Consider the following 25,157-nt stretch of genomic DNA (forward strand, 5'->3'; position numbering starts at 1 on the left):
CAAGCCCAATCTTATGTGAACAGGGAACTTTTTGCTCATTTGTAAATTTGTTTTCTTGTGGTTTTTGAATCCACTAATCTGGAGCTTCACCTCCAAGGAATGATGGCCAAATCCCCAAATCCAAAGGAACAGAGGCACTTTTGATTATTTAACAAGAGGAAGTAATGAGCTATCAAGGTCCAGTCAAAGTTCCCATGGATACTATCATGTAGAAGATCAATGAACATCTATTTACAACTAGAAGAGGAGAAAACTGAATAAAGCTTTCAGAGTGGGCACGCAAGTCATGAAAAACAAATCAGCAAAAAGTTGACCATTCAAAGCTTTGTACCTCTATTAACAAAGGTTCAGTTCTAGGAATGGAATTAGTAGCATGTAACAGAAAGAGCTTGGATAGAACTGCACTGAAGAAAGATCAGCATGCAAATTCTATAGCTGAATGGAAACTCTGATGAAGATACATCCACTTGAAGCTTCTTGTGAAGCAATTTATAAGGAACCAATGTCTGCTTTGTTTTAGAGTTAGAGAAAGAGATATGTGTGTAAATAAAAATATGTTTTAAATAGGTTTGTTGATTAATCGCAGTTAGCTCACGCGATTACCTCAAATAAAGTAATTGCGATTACTTGCAGTTTTAATCGTATTGTTGAACAATAGAATACCAATTGAAATTTATTAAATATTTTGAATGTTTTTCTACATTTTCAAATTTATTGATTTCAATTACAACACAGAATACGAAGTGTACAGTGCTCACTTTATATTATTTTGATTATAAATATTTGCACTGTAAAAATAATAAAATTGTATTTTTCAATTCACCTCATACGAGTACTGTAGTGTAATCTCTTTATCGTGAAAGTGCAACTTACAAATGTAGATTTGTGTGCGTTACATAACTGCACTCAAAAACAAAACAATGCAAAATTTTAGAGCCTACAAGTCCACCCAATCCTACTTCTTACTAAGACAAGCAAGTTTGTTTACATTTGTGGGAAATAATGCTGCCCACTTTTTATTTACAATGTCACCTGAAAGTGAGAACAGGCGTTTGCATGGCACTGTTGTAGCCAGCATCACAAAGTATTTACGTGTCAGGTATGATAACCATTCATATGCCCCTTCATGCTTCGACCACCGTTCCAGAAGACATGCTTCCATACTGATCATGCTTGTTAAAAAAATAATGCGTCATTTAAATTTGTGACTGAACTCCTGGGAGGAGAATTGTATGTCTCTTGCTCTGTTTTACCTGCATTCTGCCATATATTTCATGTTATAGGAGTCTCGGATGATGACCCAGCACATGTTGGTTTTAAGAACACTTTCATTGCAGATCTGACAAAACACAAAGAAGGTACCAATGCGAGATTTCTAAAGATAGCTAGAGCACTTGATCCAAGGTTTAAGAATCTGAAGTGCCTTCCAAAATCTGAGAGGAACGAGGTGTGGAGCAGGCTTTCAGAGGTCTTAAAAGAGCAACACTCTGATGTGGAAACTACAGAACCCGAACTACCAAAAAAGAAAAATCAACCTCCTGCCGGTGGCATCTGACTCAGATGATGAAAATGAACATGTGTCGATCCGCACTGCTTTGGACCGTTATCGAGCAGAACCCATCATCAGCATGGACACTTGTCCTTTGGAATGGTGATCGAAGCATAAAGGGACATATGAATCTTTAGCGCATCTGGCATGTAAATATCTTGTGCCATGCAAACTGACATTTGTCAGGTGACATTGTAAACAAGAAGCGGGCAGCATTATCTCCTACAAATGTAAACAAACTTGTCTGTCCGAGCAATTGGCTGAACAAGAAGTAGGACTGAGTGAACTTGTAGGCGCTGAAGTTTTACATTGTTTTATTTTTTTAATGCAGTTTTATTTTGTACATAAGCTTGTACTTAATTTTACATTTGTAAGTTCAACTTTCATGATAAAGTGATTGTACTACAGTACTTGTATTAGGTGAATTGAAATACTATTTTTGTTTTTTACAGTGCAAATATCTGTAATCAAAAATAAATATAAAGTGAGCAATGTACACTTTGTATACTCTGTTGTAACTGAAATCAATATATTTGAAAATGTAGAAAACATCCAAAAATATTTAAATAAATGGTATTCTATTAACAACAGCACAATTAATGGCGATTAATTTTTTTAATCACTCGACAGCCCTAGTTTTAAAATTCTAGTGTGAACAGTAGTAATGCCTAAAGTTAAGGTTGCCTAACGCTTCCTATGTAATCTTTTGTTTCCAATTGTTTGTATCTTTGGCATAAAGAATGAAGTACCCCTTGTGGTCAGTTGGCTTGTTTGTGTGTGTTCTTTCCGTGTGCTGTCCAGCTTGGCACAGACAGCTGGTTCAGCCAATCTCAACAGTACTACCCAGTGTGGTTAAGTGTTGAAGGCTGGAATGTTGTGCCTCAGTAATGCTGTCGAGGCTGCTCAGTGCTTCTGTCCTTGGAGCTCCAAATGTTATCACTACTAGCAGCAGATAAGGCAACCTGCTCATTCAACATACATTGATGTTACTCAAAGAAAAATCACAGGCACGTTTCGGTGGCAAAGGTCTTTGGCCAGGTTTATTGTCAATGAAGCACGGTACTGGCTCCCTGGATCAATATCTACAGTTACATTAAAACATGTTTGCTCATTACAATGGACTCAGTTCAGTCAGTGGTCGGACTTGCCACTGCCCCCTAGGCTGGAAAAAGAGTTAAGGCGAAGTATCCTAACATTTATAGATGAGACAAACAACAGTCTATAAGGAACCTAAGTACCACCATGCTTATTTCCTGACCTTATTTCCTAACACGGTTGCTACTCTGATTCCTGACCTCTGTTTGTTACCTCTCCTTGTTCCTAATATCTTGGATGAAACATCCCTATTCATTATTTTGTCAAACCATCTTGTCTTGTACTAGATTGGGATGTATCTGTACAAGCTAGAATATATTTACGTAAATATCTAGTGCCCAGTACACTAGCAGCAACTTTGCCAAGTTCATCTACTGGACAGTGAACTCATAAGCATCTGCTTTAATATATGGCCTGACTATGGTTCACAGCCTCTGGTTCAGGCCTCAGCCCAGACCCAGTGCTCCAGGCTCTCTCTCTCTCTCGTTACTACACCCCTTTCCGTTGCCCAAGGCTCATCCCAGGTTAATGGGGGAACAGGTATGATCAGGTGCAGACACCAGTGCCAATGTGCATGACGTCCTGGCAAATCAATATACAGTAGAAGCACAAGCTGCCTCGGGGAGGTATGCACCTTCCTTCCATCCATCTTGAAATAAAGTACTTCACTTCACCTCTGGTAAACTGGAGAATGTACATGCTCTTCATTTCAGAGGGTGCTCGTAACAAGAGGGGTACTTACCCCTTCCATGGCATATAGGATGAGAAATATATATCCTCTCAACTCGAGGTAAACCTGACAGGGCTGGCCCTTAGGGGAAGTGAAAAACATCCCCAAGAGTCCAAACCAGGCAGACGCAGAGCAAACACTGCACTGGGGCTGAGAACAACCTCTCACAAGCTAATGGGAGACTACCTATCACAGACTGAATTTGCCAAAGTGTAAACCAGCTCAACGGGATGATCAGAGACTAATAGCTGGAAAAGGGTCACCAAGCAGGGGAAGAATCTCAACAAATCTCCTCTTACCTTCTCTCTTCTTCCTTGAAGGAGAAGGAACAAAGACGGAAAATGCAGACAGTGCAGAGAGCTGACCTGCTTGCTCCATGGAGCAACAGGACACTGAAGACTGAGGGGAAAAGAGGTGGAGCCTGTGCAGAGCACGAACTGGTGCAACTGCTACTGGAATACTGTGTCCAGCTCTGGTGGTGTTGAACAACTGGAGGTTTCAGAAAGCCATGAGAAGGATTAAAGGATTGGGAAACATGCCTTATAGTGAGAGATTGAGCTCCTTTAATCTATTTACCTTATCAAGGATAAGGTTAAAGAGTGACTTGACCACAGTCTATAAATACCTACATGGGGGATAGAAATGTAATATGGGCTATTCAATCTAGTGGACAAAAGTATAACAAGATTTAATAGCTGGAAGCTGAAAGACAAATTCAGACTAGAAATAACGTGCACATTTTAAAGTGAGAATAATTAACCATTGGACCAACTTACCGAGGGTTATGATGGATTCTCCAACACTGGAAATTTTTTAACCAAGACTAGATATTTATTCTAAAAAATTTGCTCTAGTTTAACCTCAGCTATTGGACTTGAAGCAGGAATTAATTCAAGTAAGTTCTATGCTTTGCATTATGCAGGCGGTCAGACTAGAAGATCACAGTGGTCCCTTCTGACCTTAAAAATCGGTAATTTTATACATTTTGTCTATCCACGAGAGACAGATCTTGTTGACTTTTTTCCTACTTGGTAGGTGGAGTTACACCAGCTCTATATGAGCTATACGAGCTAGGGGGAGAGGGATATTTACAATAAAGTAGATCCTTTACATAGAACATGAATGAGCTCTTTAATGAACTCATGAATGAGTTCTGGAGGTATTACCCAAATTAATAACAATTATTATTATTATTATTATTATTAACAGAAAAGGCTAAGAAATCAACAAATCAATTGCAATCACTATTTCTGTTCTCACCTGTCTCTTGTATGTTTCCAGCTGGCTACGCGCTGCATTGGCTTTCCTTAGTTCTTCCTCCAAGCTTACAGTGTTTTGCATATACATAGTGTTCTTCTCCTCTAAGAGTTTCACTTGCCGCCGCAGATCACCAAGATCTTCCAGCTTCTTTTTGTATGACTCTACCTGGCTTTCTAACTTAGCCACTTTATCAGAGGAATGCCTGGATGAGAACCGAGAAGGAGAAGCTGCATCAAATCTGTTCAGATTGTAAACTTTGGGGCATGGACCATCTTTTTGATCTTTGTTTGTACAGTGCCTGGTCCATGGCTAGGACTCCTAATACAATACTGTAGCACTACAGTAATACAAATAATAGTCAGAATGCTAACATAATAAGTGCTCTGAAGTCTCCTCAGTATTAAACGCAATACAGAAATGGTTCCCAAAAATCAGGAGGAGCGTAAGAAAGCAAACAACTTATCCTCACTGCTATGTTTCTTGGCTTTCTCTTTGCCAGCCTCGCTGCTTCTCCCCTCACCAACCTATCCAAAATGCTGTAGTTTCCAACGATATCACTCTTCCTGCTTGAATTCATTTATTGTATCCTTGTCTGTTTCCACATCAAGTTCTATTTTCATGCCATCCTCTCTCTCAGGCAATCTCCATCTCAGACTCCTAATCCATCCTCAAAACTCACTTCTTTCAGGCAGCTTTTCAATACTATCCCTACACCTGCTCTTGTTTTCATGCCTACCAACAGATTAATTTGTTTTTAAAACAAACAAATAAATTTGAACTACTTGAGCATCTTTACTGTCAGTGAAGGAAAACAGAGTGGAACACAAAGAGCTGTTATACCCATTTACCGGGCAGCTTGTGCCCTCTCCGCACAATAGCAGTTCAGTAGATTAGATTAAGAATTTTAGGAACATGGATGCAGGAGGGGGCTCAGTTTATAATACTCACATTTGAATAAACAGCTCTCACTGCTGAATACCACAATTTAGAAACATGACCAAAGAGATTTTTACCAAAATTTTCAAAGAAATTCACCATTTGGTTAAGAACAACCAAAAGACATTTCAGCCCAAAGGATAATTTTTAACAAAAAGTTGTAAATGCCTTAAAACAGGGGCTTATAATGAAGAAGGGCCACTGCAACCATAACACGGATAGTGTTGCAATACCACTCATACAGTGCTTAATGATGTGAGATCAGGTTGCTTGACTGGTAGAAAATTCGCAACCTCATAATTTTGATGGTAACTGGATGCACTTTGGTGCTTGTTGATAAACTACTTTAATGTATGCAAAATTCTGAAACTATATGAATGCTAATGGAGATGAATTGATAGAACAAACTTTGTTTTAGGAATAAAAAGAAACATACACCCTAGTGGTTAGAGTAATATAGTTTACCTAAGTACATCCATCTCATCCTTCAAAGACTGAGCTTCTTCTGCTAAAGTGGTTAGCTCTTCATTCTGCTGTCGCAATTCTGCAATTTCTTTTTCCAGCTCTTCACAACGTATTCGATAATCATCTTTGGCTGCCTCTAGCCTACAGAATTGAAATAAAACAGTAGGAAAGAAAGGGTATGTTCTAACCACAGGCCAATGTTACTTTCTTCCTTCATAGCAACTTTTTGGGACACTAGAAAAAAAAAAAAAGCCAATGAACATCATCATGTTGCCAGTTTCTCTTACATTTTCAAGGAGGTGGAGGGAGCTCCAGCTTTATGGGTATACATGCTTCCAAGTCAATGTCATCAACAACTCTGCTTGCAGTGCAACAAGGAGATGTATACTTCCCATCATCGTTGTATTTGAAAGAAAGAGAAATCCTAAGGCTTTCACTGTGCTACTGAAAATCTTTGCTAAAACACTCCTCTCAGAATGCCTGGGGCACAAACATATAATCTTTTCTGGTGCACAAAAAGGATTACCTTTACTCTTTTTTTTAACCCCAGCGTAAGCAGGATTATGTACAATGGTCAACATTTTCCAAATGCAGGTACCTTAAACAACATACTCTATCCATATTTGGGCAGCTAGATAATTGGCCGTTTTTTAATGGAAGCTGTGGATGTTCAGCACCTCCGAGAGATCCCATTTTGGCCAACATAAAAAACGTGCTGAACAAATAACAGAGCTTCTGCCCTAAGAAATTATACCATAAATGCGTAAGAGAATATAATAGGATACAACAGAAGTGGGGTGTGCTCTTTAATAGATGGAACACAATGTAAAATATGGTAGTTCAGGTTTTTGAAGGAGAGAGGTTGCATGGTGTAGGATAAATATAAAATTAAAGAATTAGAGTTAGCTTAAGTTTGGTTAAGAAAAATGTGCTGTAAAGAAAGGCCCAGACTAGGAAGTAGAAGGAAGGTCTTGAAAATAAATTATAAGGTCAGAAGGAATAAAGCAGAGAGGATGTCTGGTTCAAAGAATAACTAATGAGATAAAAGGAAGTTTCTAAAAAGAAGACCTCTGGCCAATAGGGGTGACTGCATATGGTTTTAAATAAAACAAAGAGAGTCTGTCTTAAAATGAGACAACAAGGCCCTTCCCCAACCCACACACCAGCGGTAAAGCCCGTGTGAACCCAAGTGCAATGGGCAAACTGTTGGACAGCAGTTAGGGGAGGAAAGGGCTTGGGAAGAAAGGAGGTTGTAAATCTTATCTGGATTAAGACTGGAAGTAAGGGTGAACTGTCTCAAATTGGTTACCTGAAGTCAGTAACTGGCAGTGATATCACTTGATTGTTAAAGGGTATAAAAAGTAAACTCTTAGGGCTGGTCTACACCCAGCCGCTAGTTCGGCGGCTGGGGATCGAAGTTCTGGGTTCGACTTATCGCGTCTGGTCTGGACGCGATAAGTCGAACCAGGAAGTGCTCGCCGTCGACTGCGGTACTCCAGCTCGGCGAGAGGAGTACCGCGGAGTCGACGGGGAGCCTGCCTGCCGCGTGTGGACCGCGTCTGAACCGCGATAAGTTCGAACTAAGGTATGTCGACTTCAGCTACATTATTCACGTAACTGAAGTTGCGTACCTTACTTCGACTTGGGGGGTTAGTGTAGACCAGGCCTTACAGGATTCATTGCTTATACCTGCCTGAACACGTTGGAGCTGACCAATATGGCCTAAGCACCCCTGGCTTTAGCCTGTTTGTAAGTATCTTGATCAAATGCTTATAAATGTTTTCTTACTGTTTGGATGTAATAAATTGTTTATTATTTAGGCTTTTTAGGCATGTTTAGAGCAATTGTATAAATACCATTTGGACTTTGGCTTTAATAAAGGAATTTATGGTTAAATTAGTATTTGGTGGTTTACTGTATTAATATTAATTCAAATATTATTAATAATTCCAACACATGGCCAATAGTAACGGGAGCGGTACGAAGCCCAGAGGGCGATGTGAAAGAAGGCATGAAACTGTGAAGGGATGCCGGGAATAATCAAGAGTAATTTTGGTGAAGCATCCTGTTTGGGGGGAGGAGGAGACAACATAGGCAAGGCAAAGCTCTGCGGAGCCTTGGAAGTGAGAAACAAGAGCATGAATTTGATACAAAAAGAGAATGAAAGCCAGCAAAGGGAGCTAAGAAGGGGATGGGTCAGGAAAGATAGAGCAGCAGTTAATTTAATGAGACCAATGAGAAAGGGGTTACGAGATCTGAGACAAGACATGGTCAGTGGGAGAGGCAAGAGAAAGAAGACAATCAAAAATGACACAAAGTTTCTAGGACTGACAGACCAAGAAGGCTGATGATGTCATGGACAGAGAGGAGAGGAGAGGTGAGGTTTTGGGTGGGAAGAGAACAGGTTTAGACATGATGACCTGAATTCAGCCCAGGTGCACTGGGTACTAATGAGGCTTTAGCACTGGGTACTAATGAGTGAGTACCCACTTTAAATCTGATCTACTGGAGTTTGCAGTAGTATATGTCACACAGGCGTGAGAATTAAACTTGGAAGATATAATGTAGAGAGTGCAGAAAAGAGGACACTGAGGGCACAGTCCTGGAGGATAGATGGAGAGGTGGCAAAGGAACAGGCCCCAGGGAAAAAACTCTTTAAGGACAGGTCAATATGCTAAAAGGAGAATTAGCAGGGGCAGACCTGAGCAGAAGTGTGCGGAGGAGAATGAATTGATCAACAGAGTGAAAGAAAGTGCAGAAATTGAAAGAGAAAAGAAGAAGCTGATCAACATAACTAGGAAGTGGTCATTAGTGAATGTGGTACGTACAATTTCAGCAGAATGAAGGCAGTGATGTCAAGACTTAAGAGAGTCAAAGCATTAATTAGCAGGAATATGTGTACACTACTCATACATAGTGTGGCTGTATGGAGGGAAAAGGACACTAGTTGGAGTAACAGATAAAATACAGTGAATTTTTTTAGGATAGTGGAAAATGAGAGCATGTTTGAACACAGAGGGGAAGGAGCCAAGACAGAGGGACAGCAGCTAAGACAGACGAAGCAGTGGGAAAAGACTGGATCAAAGCCACTGGTTCTGAGGTAAGAAAAGGGTAGAAAAAAGACTTCAGAATCAGAGATGGGGCAAAGGAGGAGAGGGTGGGAGTGGCCCGAGAGAATACGAGAGGGGGTTGTGGATTTTGCCCTTATTGAAAGTGGCATGATCTTGAGCAGAAACAGAGGAAGGGGACAGGGTAGGAGGCTTATGTAGTTAAATTTGGTGAAAAGTTGTCAGGTGTTAGATGCACAGAACTAGAAGAGGGAAGAGAAAGAATTATTTGGAAAAGAACAAAGCAGAGTTGAGGCAGGATTCTCTAGGTTTTAGTCAGGAGGAGAGGATGGAAGAGGATAAAGTAGGGGCCAGATCACACGAGAAACATTCACATAAAAAAGAATCTGACACATCAGAAAAGGGCAGACAAATAAACAGTGACAAGTTTTTAAAGTGCTTGTACACAAATGCTAGAAGTCTAAATAATAAGATGGGTGAACTAGAGTGCCTCGTGTTAAAGGAGGATATTGATATAATAGGCATCACAGAAACCTGGTGGAGTGAGGACAAATCAATGGGACACAATCATTCCGGGGTACAAAATATATTGGAAGGACAGAACAGGTCGTGCGGGAGGCACTATATGTGAAAGAAAATGTAGAATCAAATGAAGAAAATCTTAAATGAATCCACATGTTCCACAGAATCTCTATGGATAGTAATTCCATGCTCTAAGAAGAATACAACAGTAGGGATCTATTATTGACCACCTGATCAGGACAGTGATAGTGACGATGAAATGCTAAGGGAGATTAGAGAGGCTATCAAAATAAAGAACTCAATAATAGTGGGGGATTTCAATTATCCTGATACTGACTGGGTACATGTCACCTCAGGATGAAATGCAGAGACAAAATTTCTCGATACTTTAAATGACTGCTTCTTGGAGCAGCTGGTACAGGAACCCACAAGGGGAAAGGCAATTCTTGATTTAGTTCTGAGTGGAGCGCAGGATCTGGTCATAGAGATAACTATAACAGGACCGCTTGGAAATAGTGACCATAATATAAAAACATTTAACATTCCTGTGGTGGGACGAACACCTCAGCAGCTCAATACTGTGGCATTTAATTTCAGAAAGGGGAACTATGCAAAAATGAGGAGGTTAGTTAAACAGAAATTAAAAGGGACAGTGACTAGAGTGAAATCCCTGCAAGCTGCCTGGACACTTTTCAAAGACACCATAATAGAGGCCCAACTTAAATGTATACCCCAAATTAAAAAACACAGTAAAAGAACTAAAAAAGAGCCACTGTGGCTTAACGACCATGTAAAAGAAGCAGTGAGAGATAAAAAGGCATCTTTTAAAAAGTGGAAGTCAAATCCTAGTGAGATAAATAGAAAAGAGCATAAACACTGCCAAATTAAGTGTAAAAATGTAATAAAAGACAAAAAGGAGTTTGAAGAACAGCTAGCCAAAAACTCAAAAGGTAATAAAATGTTTTTTAAGTACATCAGAAGCAGGAAGCCTGCTAAACAACCAGTGAGACCCCTGGACGATCGAGATAAAAAAGGAGCACTTAAAGACGATAAAGTCATTGCGGAGAAACTAAATGAATTCTTTGCTTCAGTCTTCACGGCTGATGATGTTAGGGAGATTCCCAAACCTGAGCCGTCCTTCAAATCTGAGGAATTGTCACAGATTGAAGTGTCATTAGAGGAGGTTTTGGAATTAATTGATAAACTTAACAGTAATAAAAGTCACCGGGACCAGATGGCATTCATCCAAGAGTTCTGAAAGAACTCAAATGTGAAATTGCAGAACTATTAACTAGGGTATTGTAACCTTTAAATCATCTTCTGTACCCAACGACTGGAAGATAGCTAATGTAACACCAATATTTAAAAAGGCTCTAGAGGTGATCTCGGCAATTACAGACCATTAAGTCTAACGTCAGTATCGGGCAAATTAGTTGAAACAACAGTAAAGAATAAAATTGTCAGACACACAGAAGAACATAAATTGTTGGGCAAAAGTCAACATGGTTTCTGTAAAGGGAAATAATGTCTTACTAATCTATTAGAGTTCTTCAAAGGGGTCAACAAACATGTGGACAAGGGGGATCCAGTGGACATAGTATACTTAGATTTCCAGAAAGCCTTTGACAAGGTCCCTCACCAAAGGCTCTTATGTAAATTAAGTTGTCATGGGATAAGAGGGAAGATCCTTTCATGGACTGAGAACTGGTTAAAAGACAGGGAACAAAGGGTAGGAATAAATGGTAAATTTTCAGAATGGAGAGGGATAACTAGTGGTGTTCCCCAAGGGTCAGTCCTAGGACCAATCCTATTCAACTTATTCATAAATGATCTGGAGAAAGGGGTAAACAGTGAGGTGGCAAAGTTTGCAGATGATACTAAACTGCTCAAGATAGTTAGGACCAAAGCAGACTGTGAAGAACTTCAAAAAGATCTCACAAAACTAAGTGATTGGGCAACAAAATGGCAAATGAAATTTAATGTGGATAAATGTAAAGTAATGCACATTGGAAAAAATAACCCCAACTATACATACAATATGATGGGGGCTAATTTAGCTACAACTAATCAGGAAAGAGATCTTGGAGTCATCGTGGATAGTTCTCTGAAGATGTCCACGCAGTGTGCAGCGGCAGTCAAAAAAGCCAACAGGATGTTAGGAATCATTAAAAAAGGGACAGAGAATAAGACGGAGACTATCTTATTCCCTTTATATAAATCCACGGTATGCCCACATCTTGAATACTGCATACAGATGTGGTGGTCTCATCTCAAAAAAGATATACTGGCATTAGAAAAGGTTCAGAGAAGGACAACTAAAATGATTAGGGGGTTGGAACGGGTCTCATACGAGGAGAGATTAAAGAGGCTAGGACTTTTCAGCTTGGAAAAAAGGAGACTAAGGGGGGATATGATAGAGGTATATAAAATCATGAGTGGTGTGGAGAAAGTGAATAAGGAAAAGTTATTTACTTGTTCCCATAATATAAGAACTAGGGGCCACCAAATGAAATGAATGGGCAGCAGGTTTAAAACAAATAAAAGGAAGTTCTTCACACAGCGCACAGTCAACCTGTGGAACTCCTTGCCTGAGAAGATTGTGAAGGCTAGGACTGTAACAGGGTTTAAAAGAGAACCAGATAAATTCATGGAGGTTAAGTCCATTAATGGCTATTAGCCAGGATGGGTAAGGAATGGTGTCCCTAGGCTCTGTTTGTCAGAGGGTGGAGATGGATGGCAGGATTACCTGTTAGGTTCACTCCCTCTGGGGCATCTAGCATTGGCCACTGTCGGCAGACAGGATCCTGGGCTGGATGGACATTTGGTCTGACCCAGTATGGCCATTCTTATGTTCTTATGAAAGAACAAAGTGGTAGTGGAGGAAATACGAATGGGAGTGGAGCTCTCTCAAGCACTGCTTTTATCTTCGAGAAAATCACAAAAAATTGTTTTTTCAAGGGGGAACATTATTATTAAGGACACTGTCCATACCAACCTTTCAACTGGGAATTTCTTGTCCCAGAACTATGGTTAGAAGTAAGTATATATATTTTATCCTCACTGAGCTAAAAAAATGTCTGCAGGGATTATGTACACATTTTGTAAACTACTACTCTGGGCAGAGAGCAAGCATGGAAAATTTCAGCCTAAAAAGCAAATGTTTATATAATCTAAGCTTATAAAAAGATGGGTCATAATGGCAACTTATCTGTAAACTTAACTACAGTGGTCATTATGGGCACCCACTATAATAATTCAACATAACTGCCAATAGGAACAAAATGTTTACTAGTTAAAACGAAATATCTGCTTTCTGGAATATTTCATAAGGTGTCTGTTACTTCGAAATGAAATTTACCGACTCTGGATCTCTTTACCTAAATGTTTCCTCCTGGAGCTGTTCTAACTGTGTCTGCAGTTGCAGGTGCCTACGCCCTGCAGGGCTGTTAGGATCTTCTATAGAATCAGATTGGTTCAAACGTTCCATCAGGATCTGGTTCTCAGCTAGTAAACTACTTTTCTCCTCTTGAAGTGCTGCAACCTGTTACAACAAAAGTGCAAAACTGGAACAATGGAATTGTCAGCTTAAAGAGCAAAACTTGTGTGCAAGTGATGGAGCTAGTATGACCCATAACTGGCGATAGATGGACGCCTAATAAACTTATATGAGAGCAATGCATCCTAGCCTTAATATTTGTGATGTACCCAAGATATTATAATGGGGGCATAACAACATTAATTTTTTAAAACATAGATTAAATTATATTTATTAGAGACATCTAAAACCAAACACAATTTAACCAGTAAACAAAAAGGCTTTAATACATTACAGTCTTCGTCTACCTTCAAAACCAAAATGCTAATATCCTGTAATAAAATCTTAGTAAAGCGCACTTTTACTCTGAAAATTGATTTTGATAAAACAGCATTTCTGAGCTCCAGATTTATTCTCTTCATGTCTTCCAGATCAAGTTTGCTCAATTTACTCAAAAAAGATGACCTAAGATGTGTTCTTCACACAATTTTTGTATTGGTGTAACTATTTTGGTAAGGGGCACAACTTCCCCCACCCCAAATAGTTATATCTAATACAACTCCTAATGCTAGAATACCAGTATAGCATATTCCCTTCCTGTATGAGAATAGCTAAACTAGTATAAAGCACCTTTATACTGCAACCACACTCAGGAGGATTGTATTCCTTTAACTAAAGTGGTATAGTTAAAGAAGTACAACTTCTGAGTATACTTTTAAAAAGACCGGTCTCCGTACTGCTTCCTTTCTTCAGCTGCCTTAGAATCACCATGCCCCTTCTTTCTCAATCTAACTCCACAATTTCCATAAATTTATTGTGCACATATAATAAACTACCTACCTGCATATCTAATTCATGGCACCTCTGAGCAATTTCTTCTTTTGTTGCTAAAGCTTCATTTAATTCTTCTGTAGTTTTCTTCAACTATTTAAAATTAATATAAACATTTTTATTTTCACAATAACATTACTATAATACATGTAATTCTTTGTAACCATAAAGGATGTTGAATGATATCACTGTAAAGTCTGTTTTTATGATCATATTTATTTATTTTGAAAAAAGTTATTGACTATTCTACTTTTATAAGAAGACAAAGGGCACCTTATCATTCAAGAGCTCAGATCATTCATATGTGAGAGATGAACATAGAATCATAGAATATCAGGGTTTGAAGGGACCTCAGGAGGTCATCTAGTACAACCCCCTGCTTAAAGCAGGACCAATCCCCAGACAGATATTTGCCCCAGATCCCTACATGGCCCCCTCAAGGATTCAACTCACAAACCTGGGTTTAGCAGGCCAATGCTCAAACCACTGAGCATTCCCTCCCCCCAATTCTTTGTTCTGAAGGCAATTCTTTTTTCCAAAACAAAGTATTAAGGCAAGCATTTTCATTTTACATGTTGCGCTCAAGAACCCCCACAACCTGAATGTTGGAAAATATACCACTTCTGTACATTTAAAAAATTGTCAACACCACTTTTCTTTACAAGAGTGAATAGTTTCAGTTTTCACTATGTTTGCAAATACACAAGGGACTGGGAGATGGATTACAAGGAATAGACAATTAAGGTAAAACCTGTCTAGCCACTGGGTACACTACTTTTGCTGCACAAAGGGGAAACAACTGCTGTGGTAGAGGAAAAGTCTAAATCTGAATGACATCATTTAATATATACGTTTGCATTTATTCAGTTATGTCTCTAAAGGATTTTATAATAATGGAAAGATTTATGGCTTCCAAGTTTCTCTAGGATTGTAAAATTAAGTACATGGAAAGAAAATCAGTCTGAGAAGCAAACACAAAGACACTATGTATTTTTGGAATAAATGTGAAGAATTCTTAGAAGCCTTACAAGGGCCTCCTACTTCTCTCGACGATCTAATCTATTGTAGAGAATGGCACCCTTTCAGGTGACAGCTGACACATAAAAATTAACTCCATCTCTTAGACAGTATGTACAGCCACACAGATAACTTATGATATAATGATTCAGTAAAAACAGTACCATTCTCCAGGTTATACATCTACCATTTTAGGGACTGTGGTTGAGGCTGTAGAAACAACATAAATGACATAATGTGCTCTCAAAATGCGCACACAATAGCTGACGTACATTTGGTCCAGCATTTTTCACAAATACTTCAGCCACTGAGGAATTTTCCCAAAATTTCTCAAAGTAGGAAATTCACAACAGTTCCCAGGACTATTGCAAGGATATCTGAGCCCGATCTAGCCCACTAAAGCCAAGTGGGATGTCTTTCTATTGACTTAAAAGAGAGTTGGCTAGAGCAAAAAAGTTTTGTCTACAGCTAATAAATGTTACTAATTCTATTTAGTTTCTTCCAGACTATCCTTTGACTTGTAAGGTCTTCACTTTTTGCTATGTCAGAAATAATGCCAGTTTTGAGCATGACAACTACAAACTATTCATAATGCTTATAATGAATTTTATTTTCCAAAGAAATATTTTTGTTCTGCACATGCATTGTGAACAATCATATTCAGAATTATATATACCAAAGTTCTTTTATTTACTTATTTGTTTAAATGTAGCACATACTACTGATGGACATAAGCCACAGATAAATATATGTAATTGAAACTTTTGATTAACTGACTTTCTTTTAAAAAAATTGTACTTTAACAAAGAAAAAATATTACATTTAAAACTTTGAATGTGTGTTCCTTTGTTTGAATTTTCCCAAAAGGTTTTCAAAAAAAGAGAAGAAGAAGAAGAAGAAGATGAGGCAGCCTGCTTACAATATGCCATATACCAGACTGACTACACACTGATTTCCTATGATTAAAGAAAAAGAAACATCTGGTCTTAGGTACCTGACGATCAAGGTCAACGTAAGCATCATTTCCAACAGAGACTGGAGATTCTTTACTCATCAACTGCAATTAGATTACACTGGATTAGAAAAAGCAAAAGATTTATTTGTATATTAAAAGCTAAGTTTTCATTTATAAAAAACCCAGATCAATTTTAAATTTAAGAAAGGTTTGTTCTGAAGATAAGGCCTTAAGTTTTCACGTCACATTTTTATGTATGGTATATACAGAGAGAATTATAAATCTGTAGGACAAACACTATAAAGGAATATGAAAAAAAAATCTTATCTGGTACATTTCCCTCTGTAAAAGCATGCCTACCTATCATCCATCATGAAAAGCTCGGGATGCTTTTTGCAGAATATTGGCAGCAATCCATATGGTAGTAAAGATTTACTCTGGAATTTTCACTCTAACACTGGTTCTAACCCTTTTTCATACTTTGACCCCATGTAACACCAAAACAAAAAAATCTGGGGTCCCTGCTCCTCCCATTTAATTATATATAAAAAAAGAGGGGCTGATTATGACTCCCGCTCCTGACTTGTTTGCAATTCCTAGGTTAAGAGCCCATGCTCCGGAATGAATATTTTCAAAACTGAAACACTGCAACTTGCATGATATATGAACTGAACTTTATTATTTGGAGAAACATAACCTGTGGATTTTTTAGGGTTGGTGGAAAGAGCAAATCAGATTTTTTTAGTTATAGCTTTCTAGGGAGGCTCCAGATTGGCTGACATGCTTCTCCAGAGGAAAAAATTAGCAGATAAGAAAATAAATCCTCTTTCTGGACACACATCCAATCTGTTACAATATCAAAATGGCTAGAGGGGAGTTCAAACATAAAAAAAATGCAAAAGGAAATTCCCAGACTGAGGAAAAAGAAAAAAGAAAAAGAAAAAAAAACTATGTTAAAACAGAAGTTAAGATTGAGATACATACTAGTAACATAAAGGTAAAAATAATTAGTTATGTTGTAATTAACCCCAAACCAAGTACTACAGGTTTGTACTGCTTGTTTTGGGGATTATTAGAATATATTCATTTTTGGTTTGTTTTTTCTATTACATGAATAATATAAATTAGAAATGAAAAAGACTAATCAATCTAACCATACATCTAATCAATCCTGATTCCAATGCAACACTGTTCCCTTCAGTGTAATTCCTCATGCTTCACCCAGCCTGGGGTTAAAAATCTCTCCACAGCCCACTTCCCCTACATTCTGTGGATGCCCACTCTGTAGGCATACAACTCATTGTCATAATTTCTTCTGCTATTTAGCACTCGGTTTTCTTTTGCTTAAATGCCAACCCATAACTTCTGGTTACATTACAATGTACAGTAACAAATTGCTCCCCATCCTCAACATTCATTCCACTCACATATCTGTACACTTTTGCACCCCACTCTCTAGCTGCCATTTAGCCAATCTATAAATATTTAGACATAGTCAATCTTATCTCCAAAGTTCCTCCAGCCCTCGACCATTTTTGTTGCTCTTCACTAAATTCTTTCCAGTTGATCTACAAATTTCTGGTGACAAGCTGCTCAGAAATGAAATATTCCATCTACAGAGCCCAAATTCTTATAAGGAGGGATTATAAAGTCCCTGTTCTGTGATTTAGTGTTTCTGAAAAGCCAAGTTAATGGCCTTTTTCATTGCCACAAACCGTAGCGTTGTGAACTTGTATCTAATTTATCGCCTTAGTTTTCTAAGATGAATATCATTTTATAGTCCCCTGCCAATAATTTCTAACCTTGCTAGGCCCCTTAGTATTATGTCTTTCTCCTCCACCTTCTGATCACCTGATTTTGTTAGTGGCTGTTTATACCCTCTTCCAGATAATTAATGACGATGTTAAGACTGAACCCAACACTGATCCCTGTGGTGCCCATTTAAGCCATCTCCCCTGCCCAGATGCCATCTATCATAACCTTTTAACAGACCAGCCATTAGCATCTCTAACCAAGCCAATTTGATTTTTATAAGACTTCACAAGAAGCTATATAAAATGCTTTACTAAGAATTACAGGATTAGAACTTTAATTTCAACCCACCATTCATGATTCAGCCTAGAGAAATCTCTAATATTTTCCTCCAATTAATCTATTCTTTGGTAAATGAGAGGTAACATATCCCTGATCTTAAAAGCACAGGTGAAACAATCTGGACTACAAGTTAATTTAATCAGTTTATATTTTAATATTTTTATAGAAAATATCTGTCATTCCTTTTATTATCCTAATTACACCTTTTTCATGCCCACAACTCTGGCAAGCAGCATTATAAAAATAAATATATATAACCATGCCAGGTGTTATTAAAACCTTTATTCAATTTTAACTGGTTTGCTCATGAGGGCTGAGTTATTAGTGTTGTCATGGATACAAGGTTGGCAACTAAGATTATCAGGAGATCTGTGTGCATGAATGCCCTAGAAACATGCACTTGATTCTTCTGGTTTATCATACACATGACTTACTCTCTCTCTATTCTATAAACATAGTTTGCAGCTTATTTTCTGTCATAACATGAAAATGTTTGATACTCTGTTGCATTATATATAAGGTGCATGATAACTTCATTTCCCTTTGTCAGACTAAGATCTCTGTTTTCTGGAGATTTTTTATTTTCAAGAGACCCAGTGGCATATCTAACATCTTCTACAACTTCTAGTATGGTATGACTTTTGACTTTTTCCACCATCACTAATTATTCCATAAAGCAGCCTCTACAAAGAATAGTTTTTACTGAAGCCAAAATGAACCTTGAAAATAATTAGGCTGAAACACAGGAAAATTGATATTTGCTATCTCTGTGAAAACAACATTTTTGGGACCCATCTAAGGAGCAAATCCTTCTTGCTATGCAACCTCAGACAGGTTTGAAACTGCCTCAAATACTCTGCAGTAAAGGGCATGACCATGTTTTGATGGTCTGGTGGACATGCTTACTGAAGGGGAAAAGGAACTTGTTATAAAGTCTCTAAGTTTAGTTATTAGGAAATGAAGGTGTTTTCCTATTTATTGGTAAAGAACTCTCAACCTTCCAAATGACTATTTATATCTGAGACTTGGGAAAAGAACAGCATAATTCGCCAGATGCATTATGAAGCAATTGCAAAGCTGTATTGTCACAGAAATAGATTTCATGGGAAATGTTAAATTTTAGTTTGCCATGAAAAATCAATCTGTGTAAAATGTGAAATTGAAAAACTCTATACTAGATTTTTCATTGCTTTGAAAACCATACACTTAGGCCCTCATCCTGCAAACTTATGAGTTCAACGGAACTACTTATGTGCACGAATATTTGCAGGGGCCTTAGAATCTCAACGCTGGAAACACATGAATTCAGCTCCATTGAAATGAACAGACTATCAAGGCACTGTTTGGTTTATATGGTGTTTGAAATGTTTCAGAATCTACCTGAAGAAAAAGATTTTCCATTTATTTTTTAGCTGGGGTTTTACTTGAAAAATTCTGATTATCAAAGAATACAGTTGTTCAAAAGCACAGGAAATTCAAATAAAATAAAGGTTCTTTTAAATTCATTTTCTTATACAAAACTTCACATGTGAAATTACCATTTTGCAATGTGAAAAATGGCATTTGTTTTTCCAGTGAAAAAAATACCACATTAGGTATAGGCTATTACAAGTGATAGATGGGCCAGTTCTGCTGGGGTGTGAAACATGTTTCCACGAGCAGTATTACTTATTATGTATAAATTAATAAAGTATCATCTATAAGCATTTGTATATATTTAACGGAAGTAGAAAAATAAACTATGCAATACAGTAGAAAGATTTATTTAACAGGTCTTTTTATGTAACTAATACTTAAGACAGTCTAAGTGCATGGAAAGTGTTTTGCAATGCTTGGATGATGTAGGTATGCAATACCTACACTTCTCACCTGTCTACATGGCTGTCATATCAGCACTTCATTTTGTGACTCCTCCACATACCTGAGTCACTCAAATCCCTCTGCAGAGGTCTGCTCCAAGCAGTCCACCAGACCATGAAAAAGTTCTGAATGTCCTGGATCCAAGAAGACCCTAAACCTTTTGCACTTTCTAGGACCCATAGAGGCTACCTGCTTTGAGGCACAATAAGAACATAATTCTTTGGCACTAACTCTTTAACTGACTTTAGAAGTCTGTTGCCCATCCAGCTCTGCATGGAAACTTTCAAGGAGCTATGTTTTTCTCCAAAGATGGAGATTGCAGCTCTGAAGATTTTCCTGGGATCTGGACTCTTGACTCTGAGAAGGATCTGATGATTTTTGAATAAGCATCTCAGAACTCTCCATTTGGTTCTGAATTTCTTAGTCTTCTAAAGTCTTTGAAAGGTAGAGTCAAGCCACTTCGATCTGGAGTATTACTTGGAAAGCAGCTCTTTTGATCAACTGAGTTTCAAAGACTCCTCCAAAGGAGAGCCCTCAGCCTGTGGTGTCACTTTTTTCTGGCACAGGTCACAAATACTGAACGAACTCCATAGCCACTGGACAAATGCTTCATTAAGCCATGGACATGGTTATTAATATGGATATCTTATTAGATTAAGAAACATCTCCTGAATATGAATTTATTTTTTGTCCACTGTAGCAGAGTGGAAAGTGCTACTAAAAACTAGGGACCAATAAAAGACAGCTATGAAAAATCCTATCAAAACAAATGGGGGAGGGGGACAGAGAAAAGAAGACACACATGCACAAAAACTGCCCCACAAAACCATGGTCTGGAAACCAGGAACTGACTCCCTGGCAGCACTGGCTTAGGGAAGGACAGGGAATGAAAGATAATCTAAGGGGATGGGTTTTTTTCACCCTCATTTCCAGAATGCTAAATCTGAGAAGCGAGTGTGCTTGCCCCCTACCGGTTTTGGTACTCTAAATGGTTCCATGGTGATCAAACAGTGCATATGACTCCTAGACTGTGGATTGCAGAGACAAGTCATGATGAAGAATTGAGCAACCTTTGGCTCTGTATCATTTATTTTCCTTTATAGGGAACTGTAGGAAAAACACATTTTATATACGGGGTAGACAAATCTGAATTTATCACACTGAAGTCAGCATAGGGTTCAATTGCTGATTTATCAAGATCTAAGTGGAATTAGATGCTTAAACATGGTGATTTTTGCTCACATGCACGCAGTTAAACTGATCATCAGTTATGGATTGGGAACAAAAGACATTGGCAAAGACCTTAGTGAACTTTTGCCTTCTTATGGAGCATGTGCCAAGAAACCATTTGCTTTCGAGGTCAGCAAAATCTCTGCTTTTCGATTTCCTGTCCTTCTCACATTAATTTGTTCTAAGTTACAAACCATCCATACAAAAGGCCACTCAGCTGCTTCAATGCAGTGAAGTTGAGCTACTAAAGTGGTTTGAAGGGAAGTAGCTCCACCTGAATCCGAAAAGTGATTTATTTTGTTGGGCCTCAGCTAAAGCCCCATAGGCAAGACCCAGAACTAAGGCACTAAAGTCCGACTGAGCTAAGTATCCCTGTATTAGGCAGGCACCTGTTTCAACAGCCAAAACTTGGAAGAAGTAATGGCAGACATTAACCGATTTCACTGTACTTGCTTCCTTTCTGCTATGCTTCCATCTAGTGTCTCAGCATGACTCACCAGTTACAGCAAGATTGTGAAATCATTCCTTGCTTTTAAAAAAAGTGCATATGGTCAACTTGCTAATCTAAACTAAACATTGCTAAGCTTACCAAGAAAGGTAGCCTTTCCCCACTTCTCATCACTTTAGGAACAAAGGCTCTAGTGAGGTCTCATGTTACTAAAATGATGTTATTTTTACAAAATATACTACAGTACATTTATTGACTACTATGAAGTATTATCAGGAATAATTAAAACTAAAAGCTAGACTACAGCTAACAAAATAGAAAGTATATTTTGCAATGCGTTTTCCTCCTTTTACTGTATTTGTTCACTTACTTGCCTGTTTACAAAATTTAGTAATTCAATGAGTCTCCCCGTTACTAGGTGCAAATGAACGACATCCTACAGTACTTATTTTGCTACTTACACAACAAAGTATAGTGTGTTTTTAGGAGCCGTAGGAAAGGAAAGGTAAAGGAAGGCGAGCCCAGTATCAATATCTAGAAGTTTAATCTTCTAGATTTAAAGAAAAGTGGAAATTTGCCTGAATTCTATTACATAAATAAGGCTTGATTAGCAAAACTCTGTTTTCTCTAATCAAAAGAGGAAAACATTCCTTATTCTAACTTTATAAATGTTATATTCCATGCCCATTCTATTAATTACTTCTTTCTACTGAAGTTAACAAAACTGAGAAGAAGTATATTCCGGTACTGAATTGAAAAGCTGAATTGTTACATATTATGGACACTTCAGCATACCTCCTGAATAGCTGTCATGACAACATGTTGAACAGACTCCTCCATCATCATGATGGTCTGGATGTACTCTGAAAACAAGAACATTCTCGCATGTCATTATTTACACTTAAACTTAAGACAGTCAAACAGAACGAAGGGATAAATAGCCACCTCTCTCCTGCAAATTGTGCAGGTGCCATTCCTGGGACTTGTGCTCAGTCAGTGTCCAGACCCCTCCCCAATAAACCCAGGAGCACAGTAACAGAAAGCCATACTTCCAAGTGATGATGCAAGGCTTAGTAAGACATTTCTGAAGGTCCACGCTTGTGTACATATGGTGGCAGGCCAAGTGAATGATGGAGACATTTTCAAAAACTCTTGTCATTTCAAGATCGAGCAGTATATATTCTAATATTAATATTTAAGAAAATCATCACAATGTGCCAAGTACTCAGTTGTAATACAAACAAGCTTGTAGGCCAATTGCAATATCAAAAACTGCAAATTATGTACAAGAACAGGGATAATACAGTTATCCCTGTTGCAAGGGCATCTTGTCTGGATACACATTTTCCTTTCTATGCTCTTGCCAAGGGGTGGAGTAGCTGTGGAAAGCTTGTAATCTAAGGGGGCAATCCATTAACTACTATTGTCCTGACTGATATTGGCAATAGGCAGCTGTAGTGAAATGACTAACAGTTGGGTCAAAGTAATCATTTTTATTTGTCTTTAAATGCACACTAAATAATTCCCACTGGAACGGTCTGTCCTCCAATTGCAGCTCCATTTTTTTTCTGAACTATTCAGACAGAAAGACAAGGGCAAGATACAAGAAAAGGTCCTGCCCTTCCAAGATTTTCAGGATTCTCATCCTACCTTTCAATAGTGACTCATTTTGTGTACCTTGTGCATCTGGTCAGAGACCCTACTCTTGTCTTTGTGTATTTTCATGAATATATGCCCTCTGTTTTTCCTCTTCCTGGATCTCATATTTGTAAATTCCAATATCAGCTGATGTTACAGTAAGAGCTGCATACCTGCTAAGGACTCATTTGTTGATGGATATGAGGTGTGAGGCCAGTATGCTGGGAAACCACTGAGTGGGTAGCAAATTCTCAAGAGTAGACAAGGCTAGAGAGTTTTAAGTCATGGGCCCAAGGTGGGAGCAAGTGTCAGAGTAGGGAACAGAATCCAGATCCTATAGCATATGGCTCCCAAACCTATATCATAACCATTCTTTTTGTGTGCAATGTGCATCTTGTCTATGAATTTGCAATTACCCAGATAAGAATCTGCAACTGAGCCTTCCCACAATAATTAATAACTAAAAGCTGGGTTCAGTAATTTTCATCTGTGGAGCCATTTTTCATTTCTATTCATGGAACCAAAAGGAAATATATACATCAGAAGCATACATAACCAGCTCCACAGTTCCAGCTTGCAAACTCAGTGAAGCTTGTAATGTGATGTCAACTATCATCAATAAGACAAAATAAAGTCATGACCCACAGGAAAATAAATCGTGCCTCTGACAACACTCCCAGACACACCATTTTCCCCACATCATTTATGCAGCAAGTCTGACTTCCATTAACTACACAGAGAGCATACTGTATATTCAAAATTGATTACCTTGCTTCTGCTCACAATTCACAGCACATCCCAAAATGAGCTGAAGCATTCTTCCAAGCTCTGCAACATCTGAGTGCTCTCCAATCAGGTTAACATCAGGAAGGGTAAAGTCATTAATCTGCTGCCCTAAAATCTGCACAAAGACACAATATATATATAAGAAGCCAGTAGAAAGAGCTCACCTTCCATCTTTGGCACCGTTTTCAAACCCAACTTAGAGTCTCAAGTGAAATAAATAGGATAACCTCAGCCCACCTACCTTTGGACAAGGTTCTACAACACAAATTCCATCCACATAATTTGATACAACCAGCATTTCAGAGAATCCAGAGAAGGCTGTCTCAACTAATATCAATAATGAACAACTACTCTCACCACTACATATCTGTTCTTCCAGGTTGGGAAAGGCCAGCAAAGAAGCCAGTAACATGAGGAAGTTCAAAAGACAGCTGACCAACAGTACCTGTCTGATGGACTTTTAAAAAATGAAGTTGTTTTCTACAATTCAAATAAAGAATTCTTCAGAAACAAAAAATATGTCATCAGACAGAATAATTTAATTGCATCTGGGAAATAAGCTGTAAATCAAAGAAGTGGAAAGCTAGAATTCCAATGATATAAAACGTGTGTCTCGCCCTGATGGGTAACAAAACACTGTAAAACTGTCATAATCCCTTGGTTGAGTAGTTTTACAGGTCTGGTCCAAAGATATTTAGCAAGTCCCAGATGTAAGACAACTAACTGTCAGTCTGTGGAAAGGGTCTGAAATAGTGGTACAAGACAAACTGAATAGCAGAAAGGGGTCATAAAAGGAAAAAAATGCTTGACATAGAAGCAGGGAGAAAGAATGGAAAGAAGCGGAAAGAGAAGAGAATCATACCTGACATACAATTATTGTAAGCCAATTTACAATCTAGAAGGATTTACACATTAATGAGCATTAGTTGGGAGAATTAAGCAGTTCTGCTAGATCAGAAAAAAAGCTTTGTAAGAGTTGAAAATATTACTATGAAAAGTGGAATGAGTCAAACTTTTAGCACATAAATTGCAGATAGAAAAAAAACAGTCAATTTAACAGATCAAAAATGCAAACAAAGAAAAAAAGACTGACTATGAAAGGAATGTGTAATTTATTTGCTGATTTTTTTAAGCCAAA

The 25,157-nt window shown here is 38.1% G+C and overlaps 1 protein-coding gene across 1 annotated transcript in view; it reads right to left on the reverse strand.

The window, feature by feature from the left end:
- The window catches only part of LOC113409450 (protein Hook homolog 3), a 107,691-nt gene that overhangs the window by 42,310 nt on the left and 40,224 nt on the right, over positions 1-25,157 (reverse strand). Inside the window, exons 6-12 of the mRNA XM_026663372.1 lie at positions 24,002-24,134; positions 22,391-22,458; positions 16,003-16,065; positions 14,001-14,084; positions 13,003-13,166; positions 6,036-6,176; positions 4,635-4,836 (exon numbers count right to left, since the gene is read on the reverse strand). Of these exons, the coding sequence (XP_026519157.1) occupies positions 4,635-4,836; positions 6,036-6,176; positions 13,003-13,166; positions 14,001-14,084; positions 16,003-16,065; positions 22,391-22,458; positions 24,002-24,134 (855 nt within the window). The remainder of the gene's footprint in view (positions 1-4,634; positions 4,837-6,035; positions 6,177-13,002; positions 13,167-14,000; positions 14,085-16,002; positions 16,066-22,390; positions 22,459-24,001; positions 24,135-25,157) is intronic.

This window comes from Terrapene carolina, unplaced genomic scaffold (genome assembly GCF_002925995.2).
Source record: "Terrapene carolina triunguis isolate 2854851 unplaced genomic scaffold, T_m_triunguis-2.0 Scaffold33392, whole genome shotgun sequence".
NCBI lineage: Eukaryota > Metazoa > Chordata > Testudines > Emydidae > Terrapene > Terrapene triunguis.